General features: G+C 43.4%; 1 protein-coding gene across 1 annotated transcript; it reads right to left on the reverse strand.

Annotated features, from left to right (window-relative positions):
* On the reverse strand, positions 1–27,245 carry LOC311128194 (leucine-rich repeat-containing G-protein coupled receptor 4-like). The gene is made up of 18 exons (XM_084160208.1): positions 26,454–27,245; positions 18,249–18,320; positions 14,792–14,863; positions 12,674–12,745; positions 10,761–10,976; positions 9,104–9,175; positions 8,418–8,486; positions 7,280–7,351; positions 6,547–6,618; positions 6,210–6,278; positions 5,957–6,028; positions 5,781–5,846; positions 5,583–5,654; positions 5,250–5,321; positions 4,987–5,112; positions 4,722–4,819; positions 4,565–4,618; positions 1–4,467 (listed from the first exon to the last, which is right to left on the reverse strand). Exons 1-18 carry the CDS (start codon positions 26,639–26,641, stop codon positions 3,122–3,124), a joined length of 2,880 nt encoding a protein of 959 aa, XP_084016334.1. The 5' UTR covers positions 26,642–27,245; the 3' UTR covers positions 1–3,121.
* Between the last annotated feature and the right edge of the window lie 322 nt (positions 27,246–27,567).

Genomic DNA, 27,567 nt, shown 5'->3' on the forward strand with positions numbered 1-27,567 from the left:
TTCATGTAATAATTTCAGGAGTAGCAGAGGACTGCATTGTTTGATTCACTCTGGCATCCTTTGTAGAAAAAGGTTGAGTATTAGTGGCAATGAGTTTGTTTTATGTCTGAAAAATAAATGCAAAGCTTTGTCATCGGGCAGTGGGCACCCCTTTTTTTCTCACTTATTCAAATGCAAGTCTATCCCAGGTTTCTAGGGTGCCCAATCATACTCATATTCCCAGCTGTAAACTGGTTATAATGCAAGTTAAGTAAACCACTATCCCTGGTGTGACCTGTTTGCTAGTGGGGCCTTATAAAACCCCACCATTGTTTAAAATGGGAAACAGACAGTGGACAGGGGTTAACTCTGAGATGAGTACACAGGTGGAGCAGCACTCGTATGCCTCATGCTGCCCTACCCACAGAACATGATCACTATGAGGTCAAAAAACAGTTGACGCTGTGACACTCGAATGCCAGTGGGAATGAACAAAAGCTGCAAGGTATTAACATAACAAAGCCTGACTAAGGCCAAAGAGGATACAGCAATGTGCTTAATGTGTTTGGCGCAGCGGGAGGTGTGAGGAGGGTTGGAATAGCTGGAATGTCCCATTCCCCCTGTGGCTGCATCGCTGGGAGGTTAAATGTTTGGTCAAGCCACGTCCATTGCCAAACAGGGTGTGAGAGGTAAGGCTGCTTCTGTTGGTTTCTGAGGTCCATTGCCAACCACCTACCTTCATTCACTAGCATACATTCACTAAACGTAAACACATAGTCAAACTGGGTGCAGATTTGACATGTCACATTCAAGACCATAGTTCCTGTGCACTTGTCCACGCTTCCACTTCCAGTAAGCATCCATCATGATGCCGTTACACCCCTTGTGAGGTTTAGATGTGTTAAAGGAACAGGGCCAACCAGTGTGAATCAGGTGACATGGACACCATCAACAGGGTTCTTTTTTTTTTTTTTACCCATAATGCAGTCAAAACTCTCCTTACATCGGCCAGAGGAGCCAATTGAGAGAGGTTCCCTGGTGCCCTCTGGGCCATTTCTAGCCCTGAAGATTTCAACAGCACCGGTGAGTCACACTATGGTCAGACAGAACCTAACACTGTAGGCAAAGAAAAACACTGACAGTCCTGACAAGGTCTAAATCAGGCCAACTCATCTGTGTGTCAAATAAATTACATGAATGAGTGAGAGTGTGGGTGTCTGAAATCTTGTACATAAAGCATCGTTTTTTTTTTTTTTAAGCAACTGGGTTTATATAGTTTGGTTTATAAAAATCACAGTATACAGTAAATACTATACATTCCTCCCACAATTGGCATTAACTAAAAGCATGACTTAAAATTCAGTGACACTGTACAACCAGATGTATTTACAAACAAAGCCTACAGTTCAAACCAAAATAACAATAATAACAATATCAATAGCATAAGAACACACACCTTCTTACAAAGCACTGCTGGTAGCCACTAAAGTTGAAGAGGTAGCTTCCGTGGTTAGACAATGCATCCCATTCTTGATAATTGGTTTTTCTATCAAAAATAATTTACATATGGATAAACAGACAGCAATACACACCGATTTGGAATTTGCACGTACAGGCTTCAAACATCTCCAATACACTCTGGACAGTTGGTTGGGGTTAGAATTACACTCAGTCAAAATGTTGAGAAATCCACACAAAAATAAGAAACCAATGAGCTCCATAATATGGACACATTAACTAAATGTTTAGGGCAGTCTAGGCTTCCCTACATTGCCTAAATTCCTGAGCACTCACATGAATTACACATGTGGATACAGGCTCCTAGGGTGTGGTGCTGGCCCCATATGGTAAGTCATACTCATGCACATCAAACAGTCACACCTGATCCAATAAAATGTTTCATAGTGAAACATTATCTACATTTATTGTTGTTATTATATCATAATATATACATTACACTGGTGAGATGTGGGATTGTGAGTGTCCTGATCATAATGACTGGGTTGTGAGCACCAATTATGTCCAATTTAAGAGAAAGAAAAGCGAGCTTTTACTACAATGCAATCTGTCTCAGAGAACAATCCAGAAATGAAGGCCTTTGTGTGGCATTAACATTCAGCTTGCACTTGGTACATGCTGCATTCACCTTTCAAAGACCAACTTCCTGACACCTGAAATAACCTTGTCCGTGGCCCGGACATTCTGCTCCTCTTTAAGCAATAAATTAGAATGATCCGGGGGGAAAGCACAGTTCACCGAAATGATTTTCAGTCCAAGAGACAAAGCAAACAAGTCATAAAACTCTCCACAACTAGTGGGAAGACTGTTGTTAAAACAGTGCTCTCTTCCATTCCCACGTGACATTCAAGACTTTATCACTCATAGCGAGGAAGAATTGTTGACACTTATTGTCAAAGATGATAAACATTTAAGTTATTGTCTTGTACTACAGGGCATATGAACATACATGAACAGATTCAGACTGGAGATTCAGTTGCCTCACATTGGGAGGGCTGAAAATGCAGCTTTTGAATTATATTTAACACATTGTCAGTACCCCTTAATTTAAAACCGCTGCCATACAATTCTCCTTTCAGTTACTTTACATTCTCATATAGAAATTATGGCAAGGCTTTAAAATCGAAAGACCAGGGAATGACAACATATCACACAATAAAGAACCATATAGCTAGCTACAGGTAGAACCCACAAAAGGATGGCACATAGATCCTTGCGTTAGCAAGAGACGTGACAGATGAATTCAGGCTTGTAACATCTTGATAATGAGTTCGCTCTAAACCAAGAAGCAGGCACAGGTGGCAAGGTTTCCTCTTTTGTTACATATTTGACAGCCAGTTTTGGTGTTATCACACACAGGAATCAGTTCTAAATCCTGAAGGGCAAAACAAGTGTTGGCCAAAAGTCTCTGGGCTCAAAGAAGTCTAATTCAATGCCAGATTCACTTTTGTGATGTTTGAGTCTGTTTCACACAGTGATTAAAGAAGTGCTTCCTGAATGATTTGTGTGCAGGGACCCTGCACATGTTTTGTTGTGTATCAAAAACAGTTTGTTTTTGTTATATAGTGTCCAACCCACACACACAAACAAATACAGATGCACACACACACAGCTGTAGAGTTTCTCAGTCTTTGATGCGAGGTATGTTGTATGCGTAGTGGACCAGAGGGAGCCCTCGGCTCTGGCAGAAGCAGGCTCGTCCACAGGCCTGCACCTGGTCTGAACTGTCAGACACAAACGAGTCCCCCTCGTCAGCGTACTCTGACTGGGCTGAGGGCGTGCCGCTGTCTGCCCAGTAGCCCTCCGTACGCTGGCACGCTGCTGCACCAGCCGAGAGGGTTGGGCAGCTGTGGGACTTCACCAAGTGTCTGCAGACTGATGATGATGAGGAGGAAGAGGTCCTGGCGTGTAGAGCCGCCTCGCAGCGCTCACACACGCCTGTTTCCCCACAAAGCTGGGAGTACACCCCACAGTCATAGCCCAGCCTTGTAGAGGAGTCCCTGTCCACAGCCCCAGAGCCCCCTGCACACTGACCAGCCTTCACCCCCCGGGCCACAGCTCCATGGCCCCGCAGCCGCAGCCAGTCCTCCCGGAAGGCGGGGCTGAAGAACACGTAGAGCACGGGGTTAAGGCATGCCGGCAAGGGGAAGAAGATGAGCGTAACGGACTTGGCGATCTCAGGGCCCCCCGCGGTGCCAGACCTGGCCAGCAGAGGGGCGAAGGAGAAGGCTGCCACAGGGCAGAAGAAGATGCAGTTGGTAAATATGAGCCATGCCACGTGGCGTACGGCCCCTGCCTGCTCCTGGTCTGCCAGCTCCGCCCTGCCCAAGACACAGTACAGCTGGGTGTACACTGCTGCTGTGAACAGGTAGGCCAGGGCATTGAGCAACACCAGGGCCACAGTGACCCCCAGCGCAGGGCCCTCACCGCCAGAGAAGGGTAAACAGAGAGGGGAGGCTGAAGGGTCGCTGGTACTGAAGAGGGGCAGGCAGGCTGCTGCAGCCGCCAGGAGCCCCAGGAGAGCAGCCGCCAGGGCGAAGCGTCTTTCCCAGACCCCCCTCTCGCTGCTCCTCCTGGGCGAGATGGCCTTCCCCAGGAGCCCCCTCACCGCCACGCTGCGCTCCACAGCCGCCAGGGGCAACAGCAGCACCGCCCACTCTGAGGAGAACACCGCCAGGGCACCTGTCGCCCGGCAGCCCACCCCCGTCTCCCACCAGACCCCAAACTCAGCGAAGGAGCCCCAGGTGGCAGCATCCAGGACAGTGAGCACCCCCACATAGACCCCAGTGAGCAGGTTGGTGAGGGCCAGGAGGCCGACCAGCAGTCTGGCAGGGGAGAGGGCCGAGGCCCGGCGGGAGAAGGTGGCTGCCAGCACCAGGGTGTTGAAGATCAGAGCCACCAGGCAGATGAACCACACGGTCAGACGGATCATCCAGCTGCCCAGGAGGTGCTCACAGGGCTTGAAGGCTCCTGGAGGGGAGAAACAGAGTCATCGTTCAGTTAGTAAGAGGTGTGATAATGTACACAATTCAATGCTGTAGATGACAATAAAGTGACTGTGGTTTACCTGGAGAGGGAGAGCAGTGCATTACCATTGATATCCTCTCCACTTCTTCTCCACCTGGAACACAAATATTATTTAGCTAACCAATTTCAATATACTTTTTATCCCTCCTCTGAACAACACATTTTGACATCAGGAGTGGTCTAATGATATGTTTTACCTGTAACCTTCTTGATGTCCTCCTCATCAGTGGAAGTTGTTGAAGAATCACATCCCACAAATGCACAGCACTGGTAAGCATAGGGAACTGATACTGACCTGTAGACCACAATAGGACCATTATCATTCAAAGTGTTGCGTGACTCCAACCTCACAGTTGGACTTAAGTTTAGTTATTGTAAGTGAATTGGGTTTGGCCCTACAGTAAGTTCACATCTAGTTCAGGAAAGAGTGAGGTCATTTTGATGAATTACTTGGATTCTGACCTGAGTTTGGGGAGGCTCTTTGCAGTAAAAACATTTTTAATCTGCAGGTTTCCTGTGAGTTTCAGTTGGTTCAGGGAACTCAGTCCAGTTGTTGGAATGCTGGTCAGCGAGTTTAAACTCAGGTCTCTGAAACAAACAATACATATTAGCATAAATTCCTGGAACACACTAGCATATGTACACAGATATGTTTAAAACAGTAATGTATTAGTTATCATGACTTCACAGATTTAGTTTTTACCACAGTACAGTGTCATACTCACAGGTTTGTTAGCGCCGTCAAATAGAGAAAAGCATCTCTGTGGATGGTTTTAATTTCATTTCTACTCAGGTCCCTGCAGGAAAGAAAATGACTTAATGATGTGTTCAGAATCAGGGCAGCAAATTAAGCATGCTTTTTTAAAATTAGCCACTGGCATGAGCTAGTGAAAGCAGAACCGAGTTAATTTCCAATGAGATCTACTTAGGCCCTTCACCTTAAAGCCTCAAGGTACTATAGGCTGCAAGTGTGTGTGTGTGTGTCTGTTTGTACAAGACTGTGTGTGTGTGTTTGTACAAGACTGTGTGTGTGTGTGTGTGTGTGTGTGTGTACTCACAGCAAGCGCAGGGCAGACAGACCCTGGAAGGTGTCCCTGTCGATTTGCTGGATGTGGTTGTGCTGCAGGCTTCTATAATTAGGACAGAACACACAATATACACTCAGAAAAAGGTAGAAGATGGGGGTCATCTTGAGTGTAATGTTAAAAAATGTGTTTGTGCTCTTGCTCATATTCCCAACAATATACCATACTCACATTTCCTGCAGCTTTAGACAGCCCTGGAAGGAAGGCAGCTCCTCAATCTCATTGTAGGACAGGTCTCTGATGAGGCAAAAGGTTTTAAATAATGTAATCTGGAATGTCACCGGCATTTATGTGAAATAGATTAATAAGGTAGGATAAGGGTGAGAGGTGAGGTTGGGGATACTTACAGAGTCCACAGCACCTTGAGATCCTCACAGAGCTCAACCGGTATGGCAGAAATCTTTGTGCCTGTCAAAGTGCTGAGAAAGAAACTCTGAGTCAATTACCACTGACAAACTGTCTCACTTGACCTCAAACTAGACAGAACAAAAAAACGAATTCACTCACAATATATCTAACATGAACACATTTATTATAATATTGTCAGTCAGTGTCAGTCGTGTATGTTGATGTAAAGAGTCTGCTGTATTGTGCACTCACAGACTCTCCAGGTTGTTAGTCCCAGTGAGACAGGGAAACTCCTGCATCATACTGGCTCCACGTAGCATCCTGAAACACATACCTCACAGGGTTAAAATGCAGACAGGCATGACAGACAAGAGACTGTAACTTTAGTCTGAATAACTGTCCACTCCTAACATTAGATCATGGTATGAAATAAGCACCTGAGCACCAGCGATATTCAGTGTATTGTATCACATTGTGATTTCATACACTGTTATTGTAAATCAGTCAATTCAGAGATCATTACCACACTATGAATACAACGTTCAGAGTACCAGACTTGGTTTTCTAACAGATATGGACAGGGACTTACAGGGAGTGCAGGTCAGACAGGTTCTGGAAGGCTGAAGTTCCCACAAAGGACAGGGGGTTGTCATACAGGTGGCTGGGGAAGATAAGCGAAGAGGACTCTGATAGTAAACTCATTTACTATGCGAGAATGGCACCATCTTCTGGACAAGTTTCTTCTAGGGCCCATGGTCAGTCACTATATTACCAGCTTGGTGCTGTCAGTCAATCACTATATTACCAGCTTGGTGCTGTCAGTCAGTCACTATATTACCAGCTTGGTGCTGTCAGTCAGTCACTATATTACCAGCTTGGTGCTGTCAGTCAGTCACTATATTACCAGCTTGGTGCTGTCAGTCAATCACTATATTACCAGCTTGGTGCTGTCAGTCAGTCACTATATTACCAGCTGGGTGCTGTCAGTCAGTCAGTTATGTGTGTAAATATGATCAACTGTACATACTAGTAGTGTTTCCCAGACCCCCCTCCAGGACTCCAGTCCTGGACTAACCCCAACAGTACACATTTTTTGTAGCCCCGGACAAGCAGACCTGATTCAACTAGTCAACTAATCATCAAGCACTCAATGAGTTGAATCAGGTGAGTTTGTCTGGCGCTACAACAAAAATGTGTGCTGTTGGGGGTACTGGAGGACTGGAGTTGGGGAACATTGTGCTAGTACATGAACATGTGAAGGCTTAAGGTTCTATTCAATAGTATTTGTTGACAGTAGGACTGGTTTTGAAGTATGGCCTTACATGGTGCGGAGCAAAGGGTTCCTGTGGAAGGCTCCCTCAGGTATGGCTGCTATGTCATTGCTGTGAAATCCACTGGAGGAAAATGAAAACATACACAGTGAAACAATTATTCTAACCACACTGTTTGAATACACATATTTGGGATGAAGGTGGAATATTAAATGTGCAATAATACAGTTGCAACAGAAGAACAAGATACAAATTGTGATTAGGAAAACAGATGGGTCCAAATTAAGTAAACTGTTATAGTTGCCAATATGTAAATGACCACTAATTCTGTATGCATGTTCTGCTATAGCTTCCTGATTTCTGTACTTAATGTGGCTAATTCCAGTTTTCACCATTATATGGCTTCTTTCAATCTAGTGCGTGTCAGTTATTTGATTGAAGGTTTTATTGCTAATGAATCTATACTGCTGTATAAACGTCATAAAACATGGTAAATTCCATATCTGTTCATTATTGTTTTTCCATCAGAAATATGAAAGAACACCATCTGGAGAACTGTTGTTACTGTCCACATCAAACGTTGTGAAGTCATGATCTATTGTTCAAGACAAAGCCCAGGTAACGTACCTAAGGTGCCTGCATCTTTTATCTAGTAGACATGTCCCTTAGATCCATCAAAAGTTCAAGGGATCAAGAAACCATTGTACAGGAACATTAAGAGAGCCTCTCTCTTTACTACACCCCTGACAGACAGGAGAAGAGCGCAACAAAAGAAAGGAAAGGAAAACAGATAGAGGAGTGTATTCTTGGGGCCACTATTCAGACCCCGTCATTAATCTCTCAGCTCCCCCTGCCAAGCTTCACAGTTCCACTGAGACACATCAACAGCTCACATTTCTACAGAAACACTGCAGCCTGCACGCAACTACAGTTACACTGGAGAAAAGACTAGGGGTCTCCTCTTTTTTCAGAAAAGGATATCACCTCTAGGCCACATGCCACTTCCTGACTAAACAACCTAATCACTCAAAGTTGACGTTTCAGATTCAAAATAATCTCACAAAGGGAATCTGTGTACGCATGTGCATCCCTGTGTGTGTGTGTCGGTGTCGGTTTGTGTGTGTGTGTGTGTGTGCGCTTCCATTTGTGACTGTGTGCGTGCATGCGTTTGTCATGGGACAGTACTCACAGCTCCTTCAGTTTGGGCAGAGCCTGGATTGCTTCTGGGAAGGTCATCAGGTTGTTGAAGTTAAGATCCCTGAGGGGCCAAAAGGAGCAGGGAGTTCCATAATCATTACACCACACACCACAGCACACTCAATCATACTGTAACCATTCACTAGCAGTGCTGTGCAAACATATGGTCACCTTAATGATACTAAAATATTGATCTTCCAGCTTCACGCACTACACTAGAAAACATTATCTTGATGGGATATCCAGTGTTCACGAATAGCCAAGTGTACTGTAGTTCCCATGACAGACTGGAGTGGTCACATATAAGGTAGGCTCCTTTAGTAGGTCGGACAATTCTCTTTATGCTTTATCAGTGTCAACGTTGTGAGTGAGTGTGACACTGCAAAAATGACTGTAACAGCCATGGTACGTTTAATATGGCTGCTGTTAAACCATAGGTCAGAATGTCTCGGTCCTCTCCGGACTAAAGATGTTGTGTCACTGTTCAGGCTGGCGACGCAGGAGGAAGCGAACAATGGGAGGGTAGTGCAGATAGCCATCATGGACTCCGCTCCATTTATCCTGGAGCAATTACAGGAGGAAGTGGACACACTGACGTCCCGGCCGCTCTGGGTGTGGGGGGGGGTGGGTGGCTCACACACACACACTTTTAATGAGTTTGTATTCAAATGTACTTACAGCGTCTCTAGGTTCTCCAGCCCCGTGAAGCAGCTCTCCCCAATCTCCTTAATTCTGTTATTATGCAGATGCCTGGAAGATAAAGGATATATTTATATTCCATTCCCGGCTCAAAATAGACTTCAATGTTGCAGACGAGCCAAAACGGACATTGAACAACAGAAGGAACATGTTTGGATATCTAGTCTACGTGATTGAACATGCAGAGAGGTTTCATAGGGTTCCGTCTGGGTTTTTAAGCAGGATATAATATAGCTATTCTGAGTGACATACAACACACATAAAACAAAATGCTCAATCCGCCACATGGCATCCCATCCTTTGTGGATGAACAATGCAGCACTTTTCACATCTCCCACACTCCCTGCCTGATAGTAAGACCCAATTCAATCTATTCATAAGGTAAAGGTAAATGTCCTCTGCAGCTATCACCAGAGATCACAGTGATTGGTAAGTCAGGTATCAGTGTGAGTGCTGGTGTGTCGAAGTCTGATGGATTCAAGGTCTTTTCTTCCTATTTATTCTTGTCAGCCACTAGGGACACAGCTATGTCCTTTTTCCCTCCAACTGGGCCCTGCAGCAATAGCATTTTTCTTGTGAGTGTGTGTGCGTGCTCGCGTGCGTGCGTTTGTGTGTGTGTGTGTGCGTGCAAGTGAGTGCATTTGTGTTTGTAGGGGCATTCCACAGTAAGTGATGGCTTCATACAGTATGTTGATATATTTAACTGAGAATTTCATTTGACTTGGAGTGGAATGGATTTGAACATCTGCAATGTTTGAATGGTAGAGAAGTGTAATCTGATGATTTGCTCCTTTAACACTTTGTTTAAAAACATTAAAATAATCTTACATGTAACTGTCTTTCATAATAAAATGGAGATAGTTCTATTACCCATGATTCTACATGTTCTTCTTCCAATTGCTACCACACAGATGTAAATCTCCACCAAAAATAGCAAATATCTGTCCTACATCTGAATCTACAGTATATTATCAATGAGTTGAACCCCCCCAAACTCTCCCCTAAGGGAGGGAGCACAGAACAGATCCTCCGTTTTGACTTGAATAGATCAGACATCGTTTCAAATACTATCTTGAGTTTACTGAGCTTGCCTGACACTGTCACATCCTGATCGGTTTCACCTGTCTTTGTGCTTGTCTCCACCCCCCTCCAGGTGTCGCCCATCTTCCCCATGATCCCCTGTGCATTTATCCCTGTGTTCTCTGTTTGTCTGTTGCCAGTTCGTCTTGTCAGGTCTTACCAGCGTGCTTTCCCGTTTTCCTGTTTCTCAAGTGTTTATTTCCTAGTTTCCCCGGTTCGGACCATTCTGCCTGCCCTGACCCCGAGCCTGCCTGCCGTCCTGTACCTGGCTGACTCTGTCCTGATTACGAACCTCTGCCTGCCCTCGACCTGCCCTTTGCCTGCCCCGTGTTCTAATAAATTATTATTGAGAACTGTACTAACTGCCTCCTGTGTCTGCATCTGGGTCATATCCTGAGTCGTGATAGGCACAATGGAACCAATAGAATAATCACAAGGAGTCCAAACCCTGTCCATCTTGCACTCCAGGCAGACTGGAGCAAACACTAAAAGTATTTGAAAGATTTTAAATAGTATTTCAGCCCAGGTCTGGAATAGATAGATCTGCAGCACTCACAGCACCACCAGACTGGAGAGGTTGGCAAAGGCATTGTTGGGGATGTGGGTGATGCGGTTGAGTGCCAGGGTGAGAGCCTGCAGGTTAGCCTGGTGTCTCATGGGGCCCACTGGGACCTCCGTCAGGCTGTTGTCATCCAGCCAGAGGTGGCGGAGCTGCTGCAGGCCCTCAAAGCTATCCTCAGGCACCGTCGTGATGTGGTTGGCATCCAGACGTCTGCAGAGGGAGGGGGGGAAATAGATTTTAGAAACCTTTATCTTACTAGTTATGTCACAGCAATGTGTGAATCCTGTCATACATTCACCACCATTAACATTCTCACGTTGAGGACATTTCATATTGAAACAGCACATAACATAGAGAGAGAAAGCGAGAGAGAGAGCATGAAGGGCCAAGTAAGGAATGGTATTTATGAGGTATTTCTATTGCCTCAGTAGAAAAACATTACACTATGGTCTTCCATTTTAAACAGCTTTCCATTTCCCTTACTCTTATCAACAACAAATATTTGAATGACCCATTGGATAGCCTACTGCATTATAATGTATGTATTGTATGGTGTTACTATACAAATTGGAATTTCATTATTCTTCTAAATATTCTGTATTTACTTCTAACTATTTAGACTGTTCTGGTGAGGACTACAATAAAAGGTTTTAAATAGCTTTGTTTGACAATCAAGGTTTCTACTAAATCTTAACCTTTCTAGTTTTGTATTTGGCTGCTGCTGCACATTCTGTTCATCATTCATGAAACATGCTCCTTAATGCTGGTATCACAACGTTCGCGCTCTTCCTCAACAAAAGCTCTATCCCTTTGTAATTCCGCTCTTCCCTTCACAGCCTAGCTGGGTTTCACTCTCCTCTCCCCTCTCTCTCTTTCTCTCCACCTCCATGACTCCATTTCTCTCTCTCCCCCTCTAAATTCCCTACGAGTCTGTGTTGGAAGCAGAAAGGCACGATGATTGACATCTAACTCTCAAAGGCATTATAGAAACCCAGCTAGGCTCTGCCAAAACATATTACTTCAGCTACAGACCTTAACCCCTAAGAGAGAAAAGACTTCTGCAAAAAAAGAGAAGGACAAAAGAGGGAAATCATGGGACTGAGGGAAAGGATCTGGAGAGGTGATAATGGCAGAAAGCTGGATTTTCAGCACGTCCCAGACCAGGCTTCCAGCTGGATCTCATCCTACACTATTCACAGTCAGAGTCAAAGAGGCACGGGGAAACAAAGATGGAGTAATGCTCAGTCATAGTCCCTCAGAGAGTGACATGCAGTAGTCACAGAGAGTCACTAAGTCAAAGAAAAGAGACGCTGGGGAGCTGGGGATTTGGAAACCAGTGCAGGGCTCTACACTGACCTTTACAAGGAGCACGTGTGCGCCTAAGTTGAAAAATGTAGGCGGACACAAAAACATATAGGAGCACAATGAAAAATATTTGAGTTATTAAAGCTAGAATCCTTAATTTTTCTAAGCACACTGGTGTTCCTAAATAAAAATTCCAGGTCACATAGCAAAATATTAAAATGGTCGCACTGTAGAGCCCTGCAGTGTCTAGGAAGCATAACAACCCACACACATCCCTTTCAAACCCATACAGGCAAAAACCAACCACATAAATAAATCCAGGATGTCTAACTGTTGGTGAATGCAACGTGGTGGGGGGTAGAGACAGCATGTTAACCAGATGGTTATTGTGTGAGCTGTGTGAAGGTTAGTGCAATGATGCAGACCAGTCTAGAGGAAGCTATTAGTTCAATTGGATTGTAGAGTGAATGATTCCCATTGTAAATGTCATGATTATGCTTACGATGTCCATTTGAGGAGTTTTGCCATTTCAAGTCTCTAAAAGGTGTGTGTGTGTGCACAGTCGTGTAATTCCAGATGGATGAAGAGATAGGGGGACTCACAGAGACTGTAGAGAGTAGAGGTTCTTTAGAGCTGTACTTGGAACAGTCTTCAGCTGGTTATTCTGCAACATCCTGAGGGAGAGAACACAGTTTTATAACCTGAACTGTGGTCGCACCAACATGCCTCCTCATTACAATTTCTGCACAACCAGCAGTCATGTGGTGCATACGAGAATGAGAAGATCAGCTCTGTATTGAGTTAAAGTGTGAACACAGTATGAAAATGTATGCACTCACTACTGCAAATCGCTCTGGATTAAAGCGTATGCTAAATGACTAAAATGTAAATTGAAAATGAACACAAAAGCATCACAAAGTGTTGCAGCCTCTCAACCTCTTATCTCTGTAAAGGGTCAACGTCATTGACTCTAACTAGCACCTCAGGCTTTGTTGCATAAGCTTGTGTATGGGTTCGGAGTGAGGTAGTGTGTACAGCATGTATTAGAGTATAATTGACTGTGGGGAGGATGTGTGTGTCTGAGCACAGACGTTTGTTTCTGCATGCATATCCCATATGAAAAAATACTATAGTATTCACAGTGGACTTTACTCACTTACAGTTTACTATAGTATAAATACTATAGTAAAAAAAAAAAGTATATTCTATAGTAATTACTGTAGCTTTTTTGCGGACTGTAGTATACTGTAGTATCTACTGTAGTATTTTTGCGGACATTACTGTGGTATTTACTAAAGTTATTTTATTGTCTATGACATAGAAGTGGGGGGCTTTCTCTTTGACTAAACCTACTGGAGAAATACTAAAAGACCACATTTTCCATAACCTGTAGGTAGGTAGGACTGGGGTCTGAACGGAAAGTTCAGAGCTTCTCCTCTTTTCTATAACCATAGGGAACGCAATACACTTAGTGTATAAAACATTAAGAACACCTTCCTAATATTGAGTTGCACCCCATTTTGCCCTCAGAACAGACTTAATTTGTCGAGGCATGAACTCTACAAGGTGTTGAAAGCATTCCACAGGGATGCTGATGCCAATGCTTCCCACAGTTGTGTCAAGTTGGCTGGATGTCCTTTGAGCGGTGGACCATTCTTGATACACACGGGAAACTGTTGAGCTTGAAAAACCCAGCAGCGTTGCAGTTCTTGACACACCCAAACCGGTGTGCCTGGCACCTCCTACCATTAAATATTTTGTCTTTCCCATTCATCCACTGAATGGCACACATACACAATCCATGTCTCAATTGTCTCAAGGCTTGAAAATCCTTATTTAACCTGTCTCCCCTCTCCTTCATCTACACTGATTGAAGTGGATTTAACAAGTGACATCTATAAGGGATGATAGCTTTTACCTGGATTTACCTGGTCAGTTTATGTCAAGGAAATGTTTTGTCCACTCAGTGTATATGGTCTATACTTGGCATGTATGTTTCTCACTTACAGGTGGCACAAATTGCAGAATGTTGTGTTTTTGCTGATATTTCTGCAGTACTTACTACTGTGTTTTTTGTGGATAATACTGTTGTATTTACTATAGTATTCTACAGTATACTACAAAAGTACATACTACTAGTACTACACATGATCGAGGGATACTACAGTTTGTAGTATAGTATTCGACACTATACTATAGAATTATATAGTAGGTACTGTAGTATTCTATAGTAAAGTGTAGTATTCTTCTTATGTGGGACGTGAGTACTTGACCATGTAGTGAAGAGCGTTAGTATCTGTCTGTGGATCCTAGTCTCTACTGGACACAGATGTGGTTATGGTGACTATCTCCCTTCCTCTCCACTATCAGTAGTCTCTGTCGTCAAAGCAGGCTAGGGCCCAGGGGAACAGGCCCTCTGGTTTCCTGCCTCCACTCACACACACACGTCATATGGCCACCGCTCGTTGGGAAGGAAGTGAACACCTCTGTTTTATTTCATTCACCTGTATTTCATTCACCAGTTTTATTTACAGGTGTGTGTGTGTGTGTGAATGTCTGTGTGTTTGCTTTTGTGTGGGTTGTGCCCGAGCACACACCAGTATTGGACTTTGAACCCTTGGCTCAATGTACTGTCACAGAACATACAGGTATTATATGAGTGTTTGTCTGTGTGTGCGTGTTGTAAGTGTGTGTGTAGGACCAATGAGTGGCATACTTACAGGACTTTGAGCTGATGCAGTCCAGACAGAGCGTCAGGGTGGATGAATGAGAGGTCATTTCCTGCCAGTCGTCTGAGGTAGAGAGAGAGAGGAAGAGAAAGAAAGAGAGAAAGAGAGGGGAAGAGAAAAATATGGTGATAAATTTCTATTTGCATCGAAAGCTAAACAATGATTCATACAGTAATCTATATGTTGTTGATACAACTTTCAAAGCAGTCAATTTAACAGCTTCACTTTGAAATGTTAATACATACAAGATTGAAAGTCATCAACCAAAAAAACAAATGAAAACACCTCACAGGCTCCAGTTTGTGTTATCAAGCATAGCATAACATAACATAACGCCTGGGGTGCCAAAGCGACCTGTCAGTGCGACGGCATGTTGTCACTTCACCAGATACTCTGGGAAGAGAGTGGCCGCATAAGGACTGGACCTGGGTTTCCCCTCCTGGGCCTGGTCTACCTCCCCTTCCCTTCCAGCCAGGATATCAGGAGGAACTGGACGTGTGAATAATCATGTGGGGGCGGAATGTCAGGGACTCATAGCTCCACCAAATCTGGCCTGGGAGATTAGCACCAGATTGATCACCCTCTGCAACTTGAGTCGGGTGGCGTTAGATTATCCTGCAGCCAATAGCTGCTGGGAGTGAGCCTGAGAGCCTGGGGAATCTGAGTAACAACTCCCACCATGCCCGAATACAACCCTACAATGCACCCCCTTACTGGGGCCTACTGGGGGACACACTTCCAGGGATGTCGAACACTGTTGGTCCATCATATGACAACATCATATGACAGGGTCTCTAGTCTAAACACACAAACACTAGTGGCAGACGTCCACTGTGATCCAATGGCAGACCATGTTTACAATAACATATTTGTTGTGGGTGACAAACATGGTTAGGATTTGGAAGGCTATATAATGGTTCATGCGCTCCAACTTGACTTGGCTCTGGCTCAAACCAAATGATTGCCTTCCAGTGGTGGATTCCACAGGACACACTTCACCATCAAACAACCAAATCAATTCTCATGTGTCTTTGTCAACTATTCATTGACTGAATTGTTGCCTTTTGACAGCATTTTCATTATTTCCCAGCAGTAATTGAACTCTTGAAGCACTTGTAGTCAAAGGAGCCAGTTTCATGCACATAAATCAAGCCTACTCCTTGACTCTATTGCACTAAATTGGCTGCAATTGCAATCCCAACTACTGACAATTATTTAGCAAAAAAAAGTTTAAACAATCTTGGTTTACAACATTTGTAAGATAATCGAGAAAATGAAAACAAAATTAATTAGGCCTAATTTGACTAAATGCACCCAATGCTTTATATGAATCTAGGACTCCAATAATACAGCTTCAAGTTTGAAAGCAGAGTAGGATTTATGTGCAAATTGTATGTGGTTAGTGTGTCTGCCAGATTTATAAGGTACTGTAAACTTTACGTCCACAGCCTTGGAGCTGGTCAACGCCCACATGTCTACGGCCCAGCCACCACACGCAGGCCTGCTAACAAATTGCCAAGACATCCTTCACGTTTCAGGGTGAAGAACCTCCCCACCCATTCCCTTTCTCTCAACAAATTCAGAACACGTCCCTCTAGGCTTTGATGAGGGCAGAAGAATGTGCTAAGCCTTGTCGAGGAAAGACTAAATCCTCCCCTTCTGTAGCACCACTCCCACAGCCATTCTATTTCACTAATACATTCACTGGTAGACAACATAGACGTTTACAACATCAGAAAGTAAAGAGATTAGGGACACACGCTCATGGAGACAAATGTGTGCAGACACACAGACACATACACACGCGCACACACAACCTTAAGCACACTAAACACAAATTGAGGGGGACGACTCCCCTACATCTCTTGATCTGTCAGCATGGTGGCTAGGCTGTGTTGTGCTTTGTTCAGGATGGGAGGTGTGTGCGAAGGAGGGTTGCGTGACTATCAGAGAGGGAATGTTCCTTTCTGGGCATGTCCCCCTCTCTCTTAGTCGGCCCTCAAGGCTGGAGCTGTGGTTCAGTGACACTACAACACCACGGGCTATAGAGCCATCCGCTCAGTTCACTCAATGAAACCTTATGATTTGTTTCAAGGATAAGGCTAAACAAACACAAATTAAAAACTCTAGACACCTGTCAACAAAACAGCGTTCCGAAGCACGAATCTAACCGCTAGGCCCTACAGTGCTGCTCAGTAGGGTTGGGCGGTATCCCGATTTTCATACCGTTTCTGTACCATACCGGGGTATTCGTTATTACTGGCAGTGCACACAAGGGGCGCTATTTCAAACAAAACAAAAAACGTTTTTGTTTAGTTTTTTTGGGGCACAGAACAATTTAGGCAAAAAGGGATCTTGATCCAGGAGGGGATTGAATGTCTCTGCTGTAACCAAGAAGCTTGATCTTGACATCTAGCCACTTAGCTTGTAAGTTAGCAAACCAGATGCATAGCTGGAGCCCTCAGCCGAATATAATTTATTTGACACATCTTAGATTTCTTAGTGTTATACTTAACTTATAGTTAAAAGCAGTGGTGTAGCACGCACCCCATTTTTTAAAACAGTATTGAAAATCATACCGTCAGTATTTCGAAATATACCGTACCCCGGGGAATCTCCCAAGCCTACTGCTCAGCTCCAGAGCAGGATGGAACCCAGAGAACAGGTTTCACTATGTATATATGACACTGGGCAGAGACCCCTGCCCCTGCCTGAAAGGTAATGTTGAGTGGTAGAGTGCAGCGAGGGTGCGTTTTTAGCCTGGTTGTCATGGAAACCATTGTTTTGCCTTCTTCCTTCCTGCCTTGCATTCCTCCACTTACAATGCGATGAAAAGTAAATTGCCCTTTGACAAAACAGATGAAGTAGGCCTAGTGTTTGGAAAAGAAGAGAGCGAAGACTGGTTCGAGATGAAAGACACACAGGCTAAAATAACATGGATACAAAAGCAGCACTGGGAGCAGAATAGTGTTAGCTGGTCATTTTGCATTCTCAGGGTTGCATGTTACCTGATATCAGGTAGACAGATCTTATCTTTACTTCCAGCTCTGAACCAGACAGAGGGGTATTTAAAGAGTAAAGAGATGACAAACACACGCTAAGATTAGATATGCTCATTGAATGGGTCCCAGAACTGAGACATGCAGTTGCCATCCTGTTAATTCTCAAATAAAATACAAAGAAAGAACGTGATGCATCTCACATAGATTTTCTCTAGAATCATACATAGCCTATAGTCATGGTACTTTTCGCCCTTTGTGAAAACACTGCAACTTAGCCGACTCTACAATGGCATGACTCTTTGGTGTAAAATAAACTACAGGGTTCTTTATATCTTGTTGATCAAACACATAATACAACTGGTCTGTTGTGGTTGAAAACCACTGATTATCATATGCATGTGACAAAAACTGTATTGGGTAATGTACAAGAAAAGATGAATACTCACAGTTCTTCTAGATAGGGGAAGTTCTTGAAGACGAATGCCGGGAGCTCTGTGATGTTATTCATGCTGATGTCACTGTGGAACCAAACAACAAGTGTCATGAGTGGATCAGTATTTCTCTCAGGTTAGAAACAGAACACGGCCCTGATTCCAATTCAAATCTCAAACAATCAAGCTGGACTTATACTCCTAAAGACGCAACAACAGAGAATTGCAGAAATAATACATAATGTATGGTAGTGGGTAACAAATTAATCTTTTTGGAGGCATAACTAGTAAGTAATTGCTCGGAAGCATGCTTTCAACACTGTTACATTGGTTTTCCTGTAGATTGGTAGAGGGAAAGTACTGTCATCTTCCCAAGGAGCATAATGATTCATTTGGGCCAAAACAGGTCCCCAGCAGTACTGTAAAACCTTGAAGAAACCCTACTCATATGGCCCAAGGGACGTTCGCTTTTCCATCTCACTGCAGGGAAAGATAGGCATGTAGCAGCACGACAACTATGCAGACAACACTCACGTTTCTTCCCCACCTGACTAATTCAGTATGTGACTTAGATATGTAATACATAGAGAGTAACCATGGGCAAAAATTGTCATCGAATCCAACTGAAGTTCTAGGAATTGATGAGAGATTGTTATATAGGCAGGTTTAGTAAAGATCGTAAATTCATTTTAGAAGGATCCTAAAGCAGCCTACAGATTAGTGCACATCCAACAAAAATGACACAGGCTATAGTATAAAAAGACTGCAAAAATGGTATGACGCCATAGCCATTCCCTTGTGTTCCACAACTCAACAGAGAGTAGCTTTTAACTTAGGAATCCATTCATTGGTTTCAAAGAGGAGCCTATAGACACCAGATGTTAGAGTTGAAGTACAACACGGGGGGCCAGTATGAAAAATTAAAAATAATGTATGCACTCACTAACTGTATGTCGCTCTGGATAAGAGCGTCTGCTAAATGACTAAAATGTAAAATGTAACAGGACTGAAAAAACATCCTGCATTTGTTAATGAAGCGAAACCCCAAAAAAATTGTCCATCTTGAATTTCACTACCAGGCCTCCCCAAAGTTTTGCATGTGTGTGCATGTAGGACTTTGGATCCTTAAAGGATAATATCGCCCGCCACACTCCCACCCCCCACGTTTCAAGCTACAAAGGCCCCCAACAGAAGCCCTCATCGTCCCTGCCATCTCTCTTTCCCATCTCTAGGTTACCTAGCTTATCCAATTGCCTTCTAGGCTCTGTACAATGGAGCTTCCACCTTGATTCCCCCCCCCCGTATCCCCCCTACGGACTCTCCTGGGGGCGTTGTGGGGCCACTATTTGGAAGGCTTTCCCGGTGGTCCCTCCTTTGGATACATTCTGTCTTGCTGACAGCACCCCTACACCCGCACCCTGTAACCATCTTTCACAGGCTGTTGACTGCCATGGTCAAGAGTGCAGGCAGCCACAGGGACAGGATGAAAGGGTGGCCTGTGAATGCCGTCATCCTCCCTTCCGGCTGCTTTAGTCATCAGGGGGCCTGCCTATCCTATATAGAAATACAGTTGTGATACATATAGAACAGACAAAAAACAGCACTATTTCTGAAGCAAAAAAAGTTATATGCCCACTGGTTTGAGGGTATGAAATGTCAACATGACATCAAATAATGCAAAGGTGTCACTTTGGGCTCATAGCAGCCTTGGTGGGAAATGGAAAGAATCACATTTCTAGCAAGAGTTGCCAAAAGTTTCACTTCTCAAGCCAGATTGCCTTACAGAAAGAAAAAAAAGAGATCAGTGACAAAGAAATCCTTCAAAACACTAATCACATCCAACAGAGGAAAGTATGGGGAGCAGGCAGCGGAGGCTGTTGTCAAGTCTCAACAGAGCACCTTTAAAACTCCCTGGGATTTCACCTCCAATCCAAGTAAATGGAGACATATAGATCCTCTTAGCTCAGATGTTTTTTTTTGTTACTAAAAGACACATGATACCTTTCCAAACTCACTTTTGCGGTCAATGTCAAAGACCAAATCTATACCTTTGAAACAATTTCAAAATAAGCAATAATTAATCATCTCTGCTATGATGCAAGATGAACATATTTATTCTATCTCTGCATTATCTCAAAGCCAACCACAACCTCTCCATGGTAAGAGGGTCAAAAAGAGGTCAACTCTGTTCAAGTCTCTGGCAAGTGAGAAATTATACTTGTTATTTAGTGGCTTATTTGTGTGGTCTCTGATGGTTGGAGCATGGTTTTAGAAAAGTTTATGGTCATAAGCACATCCTTAAAACTTTGGTGCTGGGCTAATAAAGAAGGCCTGCACACTGTTTATGTTCCCAATTCACCACTTTATTGACAACGTTTCGATCCGAAACTGATCTTGGTCAGCATGGTTTTAACCTGAGCTCAGGGTTAGCTTCCCCCTCACAATTACACAGGCCACTGGTGTTTGCCCACAGACCAGACAAGGACCTCACCAAAGCCACACAACAACCACAGAGCTCCACATTCCAGACAGAGAAATATACATGGAGTGTGCCAAGCAGTGCAAAGGCAGACCAAAAAAGAGATTCAAATTAAAGCGACTCTAAAACCAAGGCGTGTATATGTGGTATGTGTGTGGGTGGATCAGACACTCTGGCTGGCATGGAGCCATGAGAGGGAGGGAAAGCTACCATGCCAAGAACAGCAAGAACGGTAAGGATTGACAGACAGGACAACGGCAGATAAGTAAGATAGAGATTTGGGGAAAAAGGTTACTACGTCCTTCCTTTGAAGATCTCTGGGTGATGAGTTGGAGGGCGTTGAAGGTAGCAAGTGTAAAAAGTATCTGATGTATTCTCTGAAAGGGCCTTGCTTCAAGGTGGCATAGCCTTAGTTCAGGTGCACCATGAATCCCAAGGTGATCTTCAAAAGGAGGACAACTTCACTTCTTCAATACCTTTTGGCAGTGTTTATTTAGCCGGCTAATCAATATCCTGCCGGTAGATCATTTGTTGAGGTAGAGAAGCCAAACAGGGCACCAACCCAACCACCTGCTACCATTGACTCCCTCAGAAGTAAAGCAAACTCAGTAATGCTTTGGCTTTTTAGCCCCCTGGTCCCATGACAACAGAGTTGTGGGAAAGGTGCAGGTAATGGGTAACTATTTTCTCGGCTGTTTCTTATTGACTAGAGAGGAGGTGAAGGTGGTGAGAATTGAGGAAGATGGCTGAGGTTCCCTGGCTGCCATGCTGGAAAGGAACAAGGGCACTTTGTATACACAGACGGGCAGAGTGTTCTACCATGGGAGTGCAGAGAAGGTCAAGCATTTACCACATGGGTACAAGGGGAGACTGATTCACTATAGCTAGAGTACAAACAACCAGCCTGCAAGGCAAACATGTCAGAGACAGAGGGGGAGAGAAGTGATTGATATGGGTATGGGAGTTGTTGTTGTTGGCTTTCATTAAACGTATTGTTATTTTGCTATACTAATGTATGCTTTGTATGCCAATTTACAACATTGAATTGAACCGAGAGAGATTGACAGAGAATGTGATGATGAGAGTTGGAGAGGATTATGGAAAAAGAGGATGAAAATTGGGAAGATGAGGAAGTGATTAGAAGTAAAAGAGAGTGAGAGTTGTGTATGAGGGAGAGAGAGAAAGAGACAGACAGAGCAGGGGGGGGGGGGGGGGGCAAGAGAGGTAAACATTCTACCATCTAGCAGTCATCCTGTTTGGGAGCGGGAACCAGTGACTGGCTCCTTTCACCTCTGCTGACCATGAACAAAAGTATAATTCAGCTTAAGATGGATAGAGGGCACCAATGGCGAGTGAGCTAGCTGGACCAGTGGACTGAAAGGGCACTAGTCCCCCTATCCCCTCCCTCCCCTAAACTTGTGCTTGTTCACACTATGAAAGGACTTCAATTGAGATGAGATGTGAGAAGTGACCCCCTCCTATCCCAAACCCTCATGTCCCCGCACACATGAGAGCGAGTGCACACACAGTCACCAAGCCCTCAAGAGGCTGAGATGTTCTTTCATCACTCGTATCCAGCAGAGATGCAGCAGGCATCCACTGTCAGAGGGGAAATTGGTGTACAGGGTGAGGGGGGTTCCAGAACGTATTTCTCTCTCACCTCACCTGTTCTCCTCAGGCAGGAGAGTCTCAATTTCAGCTGCCAATAAAATAACGTAATGTACACACCAACATGCTGCAGGCAGCCCCACCCCCCAGCCTGCCTCTCCAACCTTCCCCTGGGCTGCTGGCTGGTGCCAACCCAACACACTGATTTATGGACTGATAAAACAAAGGGCACAGGCCACTTCCCATCTGTGTCAAATTCCATAAGATTATGCAAATCAACAGATGCATAAATGTATTGTAGGATATTGCCAACGAAAGTGGTAATGTACAGTACTGAATATTATTTTGTGACCAAGTATATTGGTTACTAATTTTGACGAATGACGAAGTAATGCTCTCTAAATAACAACAAATGCAGGACAAGAGCAGGTCTAGTCATACATCTGTCTGAAACTATTCCAATTTAAAAGGACATTCCAGAATTCCAAGGCCAGAAATCCAACAAAAGACCTGACTTTCAAAAGATGAAGTTAATGTTTGTAGTCCTATTTATTTTAGTTCTCTTCATACAGAACTGCTGCCCTCCATTCTCCTCTCTGCTTCTATGTCCAACAGTTTCAGTACATTCATGGGGTGGCAGATTGTACTGGATGGAATCACAGCAGGAGGAAAATCCCAAACAAAGCCAACCTTCTAGGAAACCATTCTCCCACCTGTGGGGACAGCAGGGCCTGCAATGTTCCTCCTGTAAGACTGCTGGACCTGTCTGCTTCTGTCATTATCTCTCTCTCTCTCTGTGTGTGTGTGTGTGTCAATTTCCCTGTCCATGAATCTCTCCCTTCAGTAATTTTCCATATCTCAATTTATCAAGCTCCTCACTACTTGCCTGTCTTGTTGATCCCTGTCTGTTTCTGCTGTTTGAGCGAAAAAGCTTATTATTGCCACTAAACGTCACAGCAGATGATGTGTACCCCAAAGAATAGACTAGTGTGTCAGCAAACAAGCAACTTAATGTAAAGTGTTACCAAAATATGTTTCTAGAAGAGTACTAAGGATGTAATTCCACTTTTGATGAGTGATAACTGAGATTAAATTGACATTATGGAGGTGAATATTTTGTTTAGTTCTTTAAAAACAAACATTAGCTCACTTCCGGTAAGGAGCATTACCAGCTCAGCACAGCCTCCCTGTGCATTAGCTCTGACAAAAGAGTCTTTCTACAGCTGTGATGTGTCGCACTAATCCATCATGACCCCTGCCCTCTCTGCTCACCAAAACACAGAAGGAATGGAAAGAAGGGGAGTTTAAAAGACGGAGAAGAGACATTGAATGGAGAGAGGGAGAGAAATACAGAGAGAGAGAAATAGAAAGAGAGAGACAGCTGCACTAAGGGTCAATTCCACAGTAACAGACCAATAAAACATTACTTGAAAATGTATTTCAAACAGAACCCAATGATTGACCACTTAACAATTTCCACTGAACATTTTACAAAAGCACATTTACTTGAAGAACAGTGCAGATGCAGTTTGGTAACATAATTATGTTTTGTACTGTTTGTGCCATCATTCTTTTACCAAACTTTGCATCTGCACTGTTCTACAAGTAAATGTGTTTTTGTAAAATGTTCTGTGGAAATTGCTAAGTAGTCCCTGTGCATGAAGTTGTATCATTTGCTTAACTTTGAAATCACTGGTTTTTGTTTGACATACATTTTAAAGTGAAAAATCACTCTGTTAGCGTGGAATTGCCCTAACGCAACCCGTCAAATACTCGGAGGGCTTGAACTGAATATATCACATAGTTATGAGCTAAAAAGCTGTCACAAAGCATTTAGTTAACCTTGCTCAGTGTAGGCGCACAAGAAGCCTCCTCGCCCACACTTCCAATCGTAATAAGTAGACTTGGCAATTGTAATACAATATTTGGGGATACGTTGGTAACTTACATGCAAGTCTGAAAAGAACATGGTGTTTGATAACAGCATACATTACACTGTGTCTTAGTTGACACATTGGTAAATACCACTGTTTCTCTTCAGTTTACCAGACACAAAACATCCCTACATTGGCGGTTTATTGGGTCAACTAGAGCTTGCGGATTTCTACAATTCTGCCGGATATTAATGCACTCAAGAAGTTTAAAAAATTGACTTACAGTCCATGTGGTGTAATGTTCAGGTACCTAGGTGGAAATAAAGGTAAAACCAATCCCTCAGCTTGTGTTAAGTAAATAAAGGTGATGGTGATATTGTATATATTTCAATTTCTCATTCAGTCTTGGATATGAAACTGTTCTGTATCAATACCCACCAGGCCCAGACGTCAGTTCAACGTCTATTTCAAGTTGGTTCAACGTAATTTCACAACTTTGATTCAACCAGTGTGTGCCCAGAGGGTAGTCTTCTCAAGGTCAGATCCTTCCTTCTTTTCTACATTAGGAAGCACATTTCCTTGGTCCACCTTCAATGAATAACACATAGCCCATTTGACGCCCTTGGGCGGCTGCTCAGTTTATCATTAACTAAGACATTGTGAAACCTTTAAGGCTAGTTAACCAGAAATGTATTAACTATGTAGTCCCAGTCTCTCCTCAGTTAGTAATGCTCTTCCTCTCTAGTAAGGTAGGGCAGAGCAACTTCCTTTTCTTGGTACAGAGACAAAGACAGATATAATGGCGGAATCACAGGGAATACAGAAAAGAAACCATGACCATTCCTTCAAATCAACTATAGGCTAACTAAAAGATCCATGTCATAGGGCTTTTGGTTTAGTTGTTATTTTGTGGTGTTGATCACAACAGCTTTTTCCTTTCGGCGGTTCCTGGCCAAGATCCAGAAAATGTTTTTCTTAGTTAAAAATATACAGTCTACAAACAATTTCACATTGCACATTTTCCCCATGTTGATAAGTTGATTGGGCCACAATTTTGCAACTTAGGAAACTTTGGAAGTAGAGTAAATAAGACTTAATTTTTACAGTAAAGTGTTACCCAACTGACTAATTCTGGGGTAAATTCTGGGGTATCCCTGTAAGATGAATTTGAAAGGTTTTCCTGCATCACTTTGTAAAGGACATGTTATGCATATGTAAAGGATATGTCATGCAGATATCAGAATACCAACCACAACAACTGTCTCTGAGATGATGAGTAAGTGTGTCCACAGTGTTTTCTTTTAGGGGTAGGCATACACCTAAAGTGACCTGGGACTTTCTCTGCCATAATGTGAGTTGGTAAGTGGAGCAGCATTCAGGATAAACAAACAGTCCCAGGCAGGTACAATCACCTTCCTGCCTGGGTATTTCTGGGACCTCTGTATGTCTGATCGCCAATATTATAAAGATCAAATTAAAAGGTATACACCAAAGCATTATATGAGGTTCCCTCTGTCAATGCCTGTTCGGAATCAAACCTCCACCTTCTCACAACCACAGGCACAAGACGTCTTCATAGTTGTATTCCATCACATCTCACCAAGGAGTCAGTCCAGACTACAGAGCCAAGTCAGGCCGAAGAATCAGCAAATGAAGACAAATCCACCTTCTTGCTTTACACCGATGATGGACTACTATTCCACATGTCCCTGAATATGAGTGTAAACGATCATGGCCGTGGTCTAAGAAAGTGAAGGTTCAGGTCCCAGGCCAAGGAATATGCTATAGCTTGTATGCTTTCCAGTAGAGTAAAAACTAGGGTATATGAGGTATCATTTTAAGGAAATTTCAGCAAGTGAATGAGTTTGGACCAGCATCAACAATTTTGGCAACCATTGCATTAAAAAAAATAATAGCCTAGCCAATACTATATATTCTGTATCAACCTTTTGTTTTATGGCCTATTTTTCCTCTGGCTGTTCTTCATTCTTTGTGTTTGCCCACTTATACCAACCACAATAATGTGTTTGTTATTAGTTTAATAACTGATCCACAACCAGAAGTTGTATAAACGCACTCTATTATTTGGCTTCATTGACAGCCATTGTGCAAAAGTTTGCTCTAGTAGTGACGTGGAGAGGTGTCCCTCTCGAGTAAGTAGTGGCCAACCTTGCCGTTACAAACACGTCCTAACCAGGGAGAGAGATTGATTGTAGGTTTAATCGTGTTTTATTACAGTTTCAATGTGTTGATACTTACAGATAGTAGGTGAAGGCGCTTAGACCAGTTGGAACAGTGGTCAGACCCTTCCCAGAGCAATCCGCGCCTCCGTCCTCGTCGCAGCTGCATGAGGACGAACATATAGCCGGAGTGGATTGTCCTTGACCAGCGGCACCATCCCGTAGTGAACACAACCGCAAAAATATCCAGATGACAAACACACGCATGTTCTTCTTCTGTTCAGATTGAGCAAAAAATGGCTTTATGTTTCTCTCTTATAAGGACATGTAGGCTAATTTTCATGTGACTGCTCCATTGTGGTGGCTTGTCCAAGAAGCTTGAATACGTATTATTTTTTATAGGTAGTCGACCACTTCAAGAATATAAAATGTTAATGCATCAGTCCCACCAAAAATATATCATTAACTACCCCTGTCAAACCTGGGTATTTTTCTTTACTCAAACAATGCGGTTTACCTTGCACTAGAAAAGTGTCCTCCTATGCATCCCGTGTGGAGTGTTGGTCCCATAAAAAATAAGTAGCACCAGTCCACACAGACGACAAAATCAGCACCTTTTGCTTTTTTCCGTTTTCGTTGTCCCATTAAATCAGCAAACCAGGCGGATCCGTGCGTGGTCAAAATACGAAGCTTCAATACAATTCTCCAACCGGAATGGGAAACATTTGGTGCCTTGTTTTTGCTATCGTTTCCCTCTCCTGATTTGTTTCCTGTAGAAAAACAGTCAGCTTTCAGCCATTCCTCACGTTTCCTTCCTTTGCTCCCTGCCACCAGCAGCCCGCTTTTTCTTGCTCACTCGGTAAGCACCCTGCCGGACAACCTGCCACACGATCTGCTGAATACAGTATGTTAATACTGACCTACATATTAATGATTTGACAACGTCACACTTTTGCTTTAGTAGGCAACATACTGCAATTAATAACTTTGTAATTGTGTAACAATTAATTGAAATCATTAATTCATTGTCACCTCAGTCCTTTCTTTGAGTGTGGTACCATCTCACGATAGTCCTTTGATAGTAATTGGTCAATATCTGATATAATGGTAGGCATACCATTGATATTTTAGTGAATTCCAACTGACCGAAATGTAGTTATTATTAGGTATGCCTAATTGTCCGGGCATTATCA

Source organism: Coregonus lavaretus, assembly GCF_964263955.1.
Source record: "Coregonus lavaretus genome assembly, chromosome: 4".
NCBI classification, from domain to species: domain Eukaryota; kingdom Metazoa; phylum Chordata; class Actinopteri; order Salmoniformes; family Salmonidae; genus Coregonus; species Coregonus lavaretus.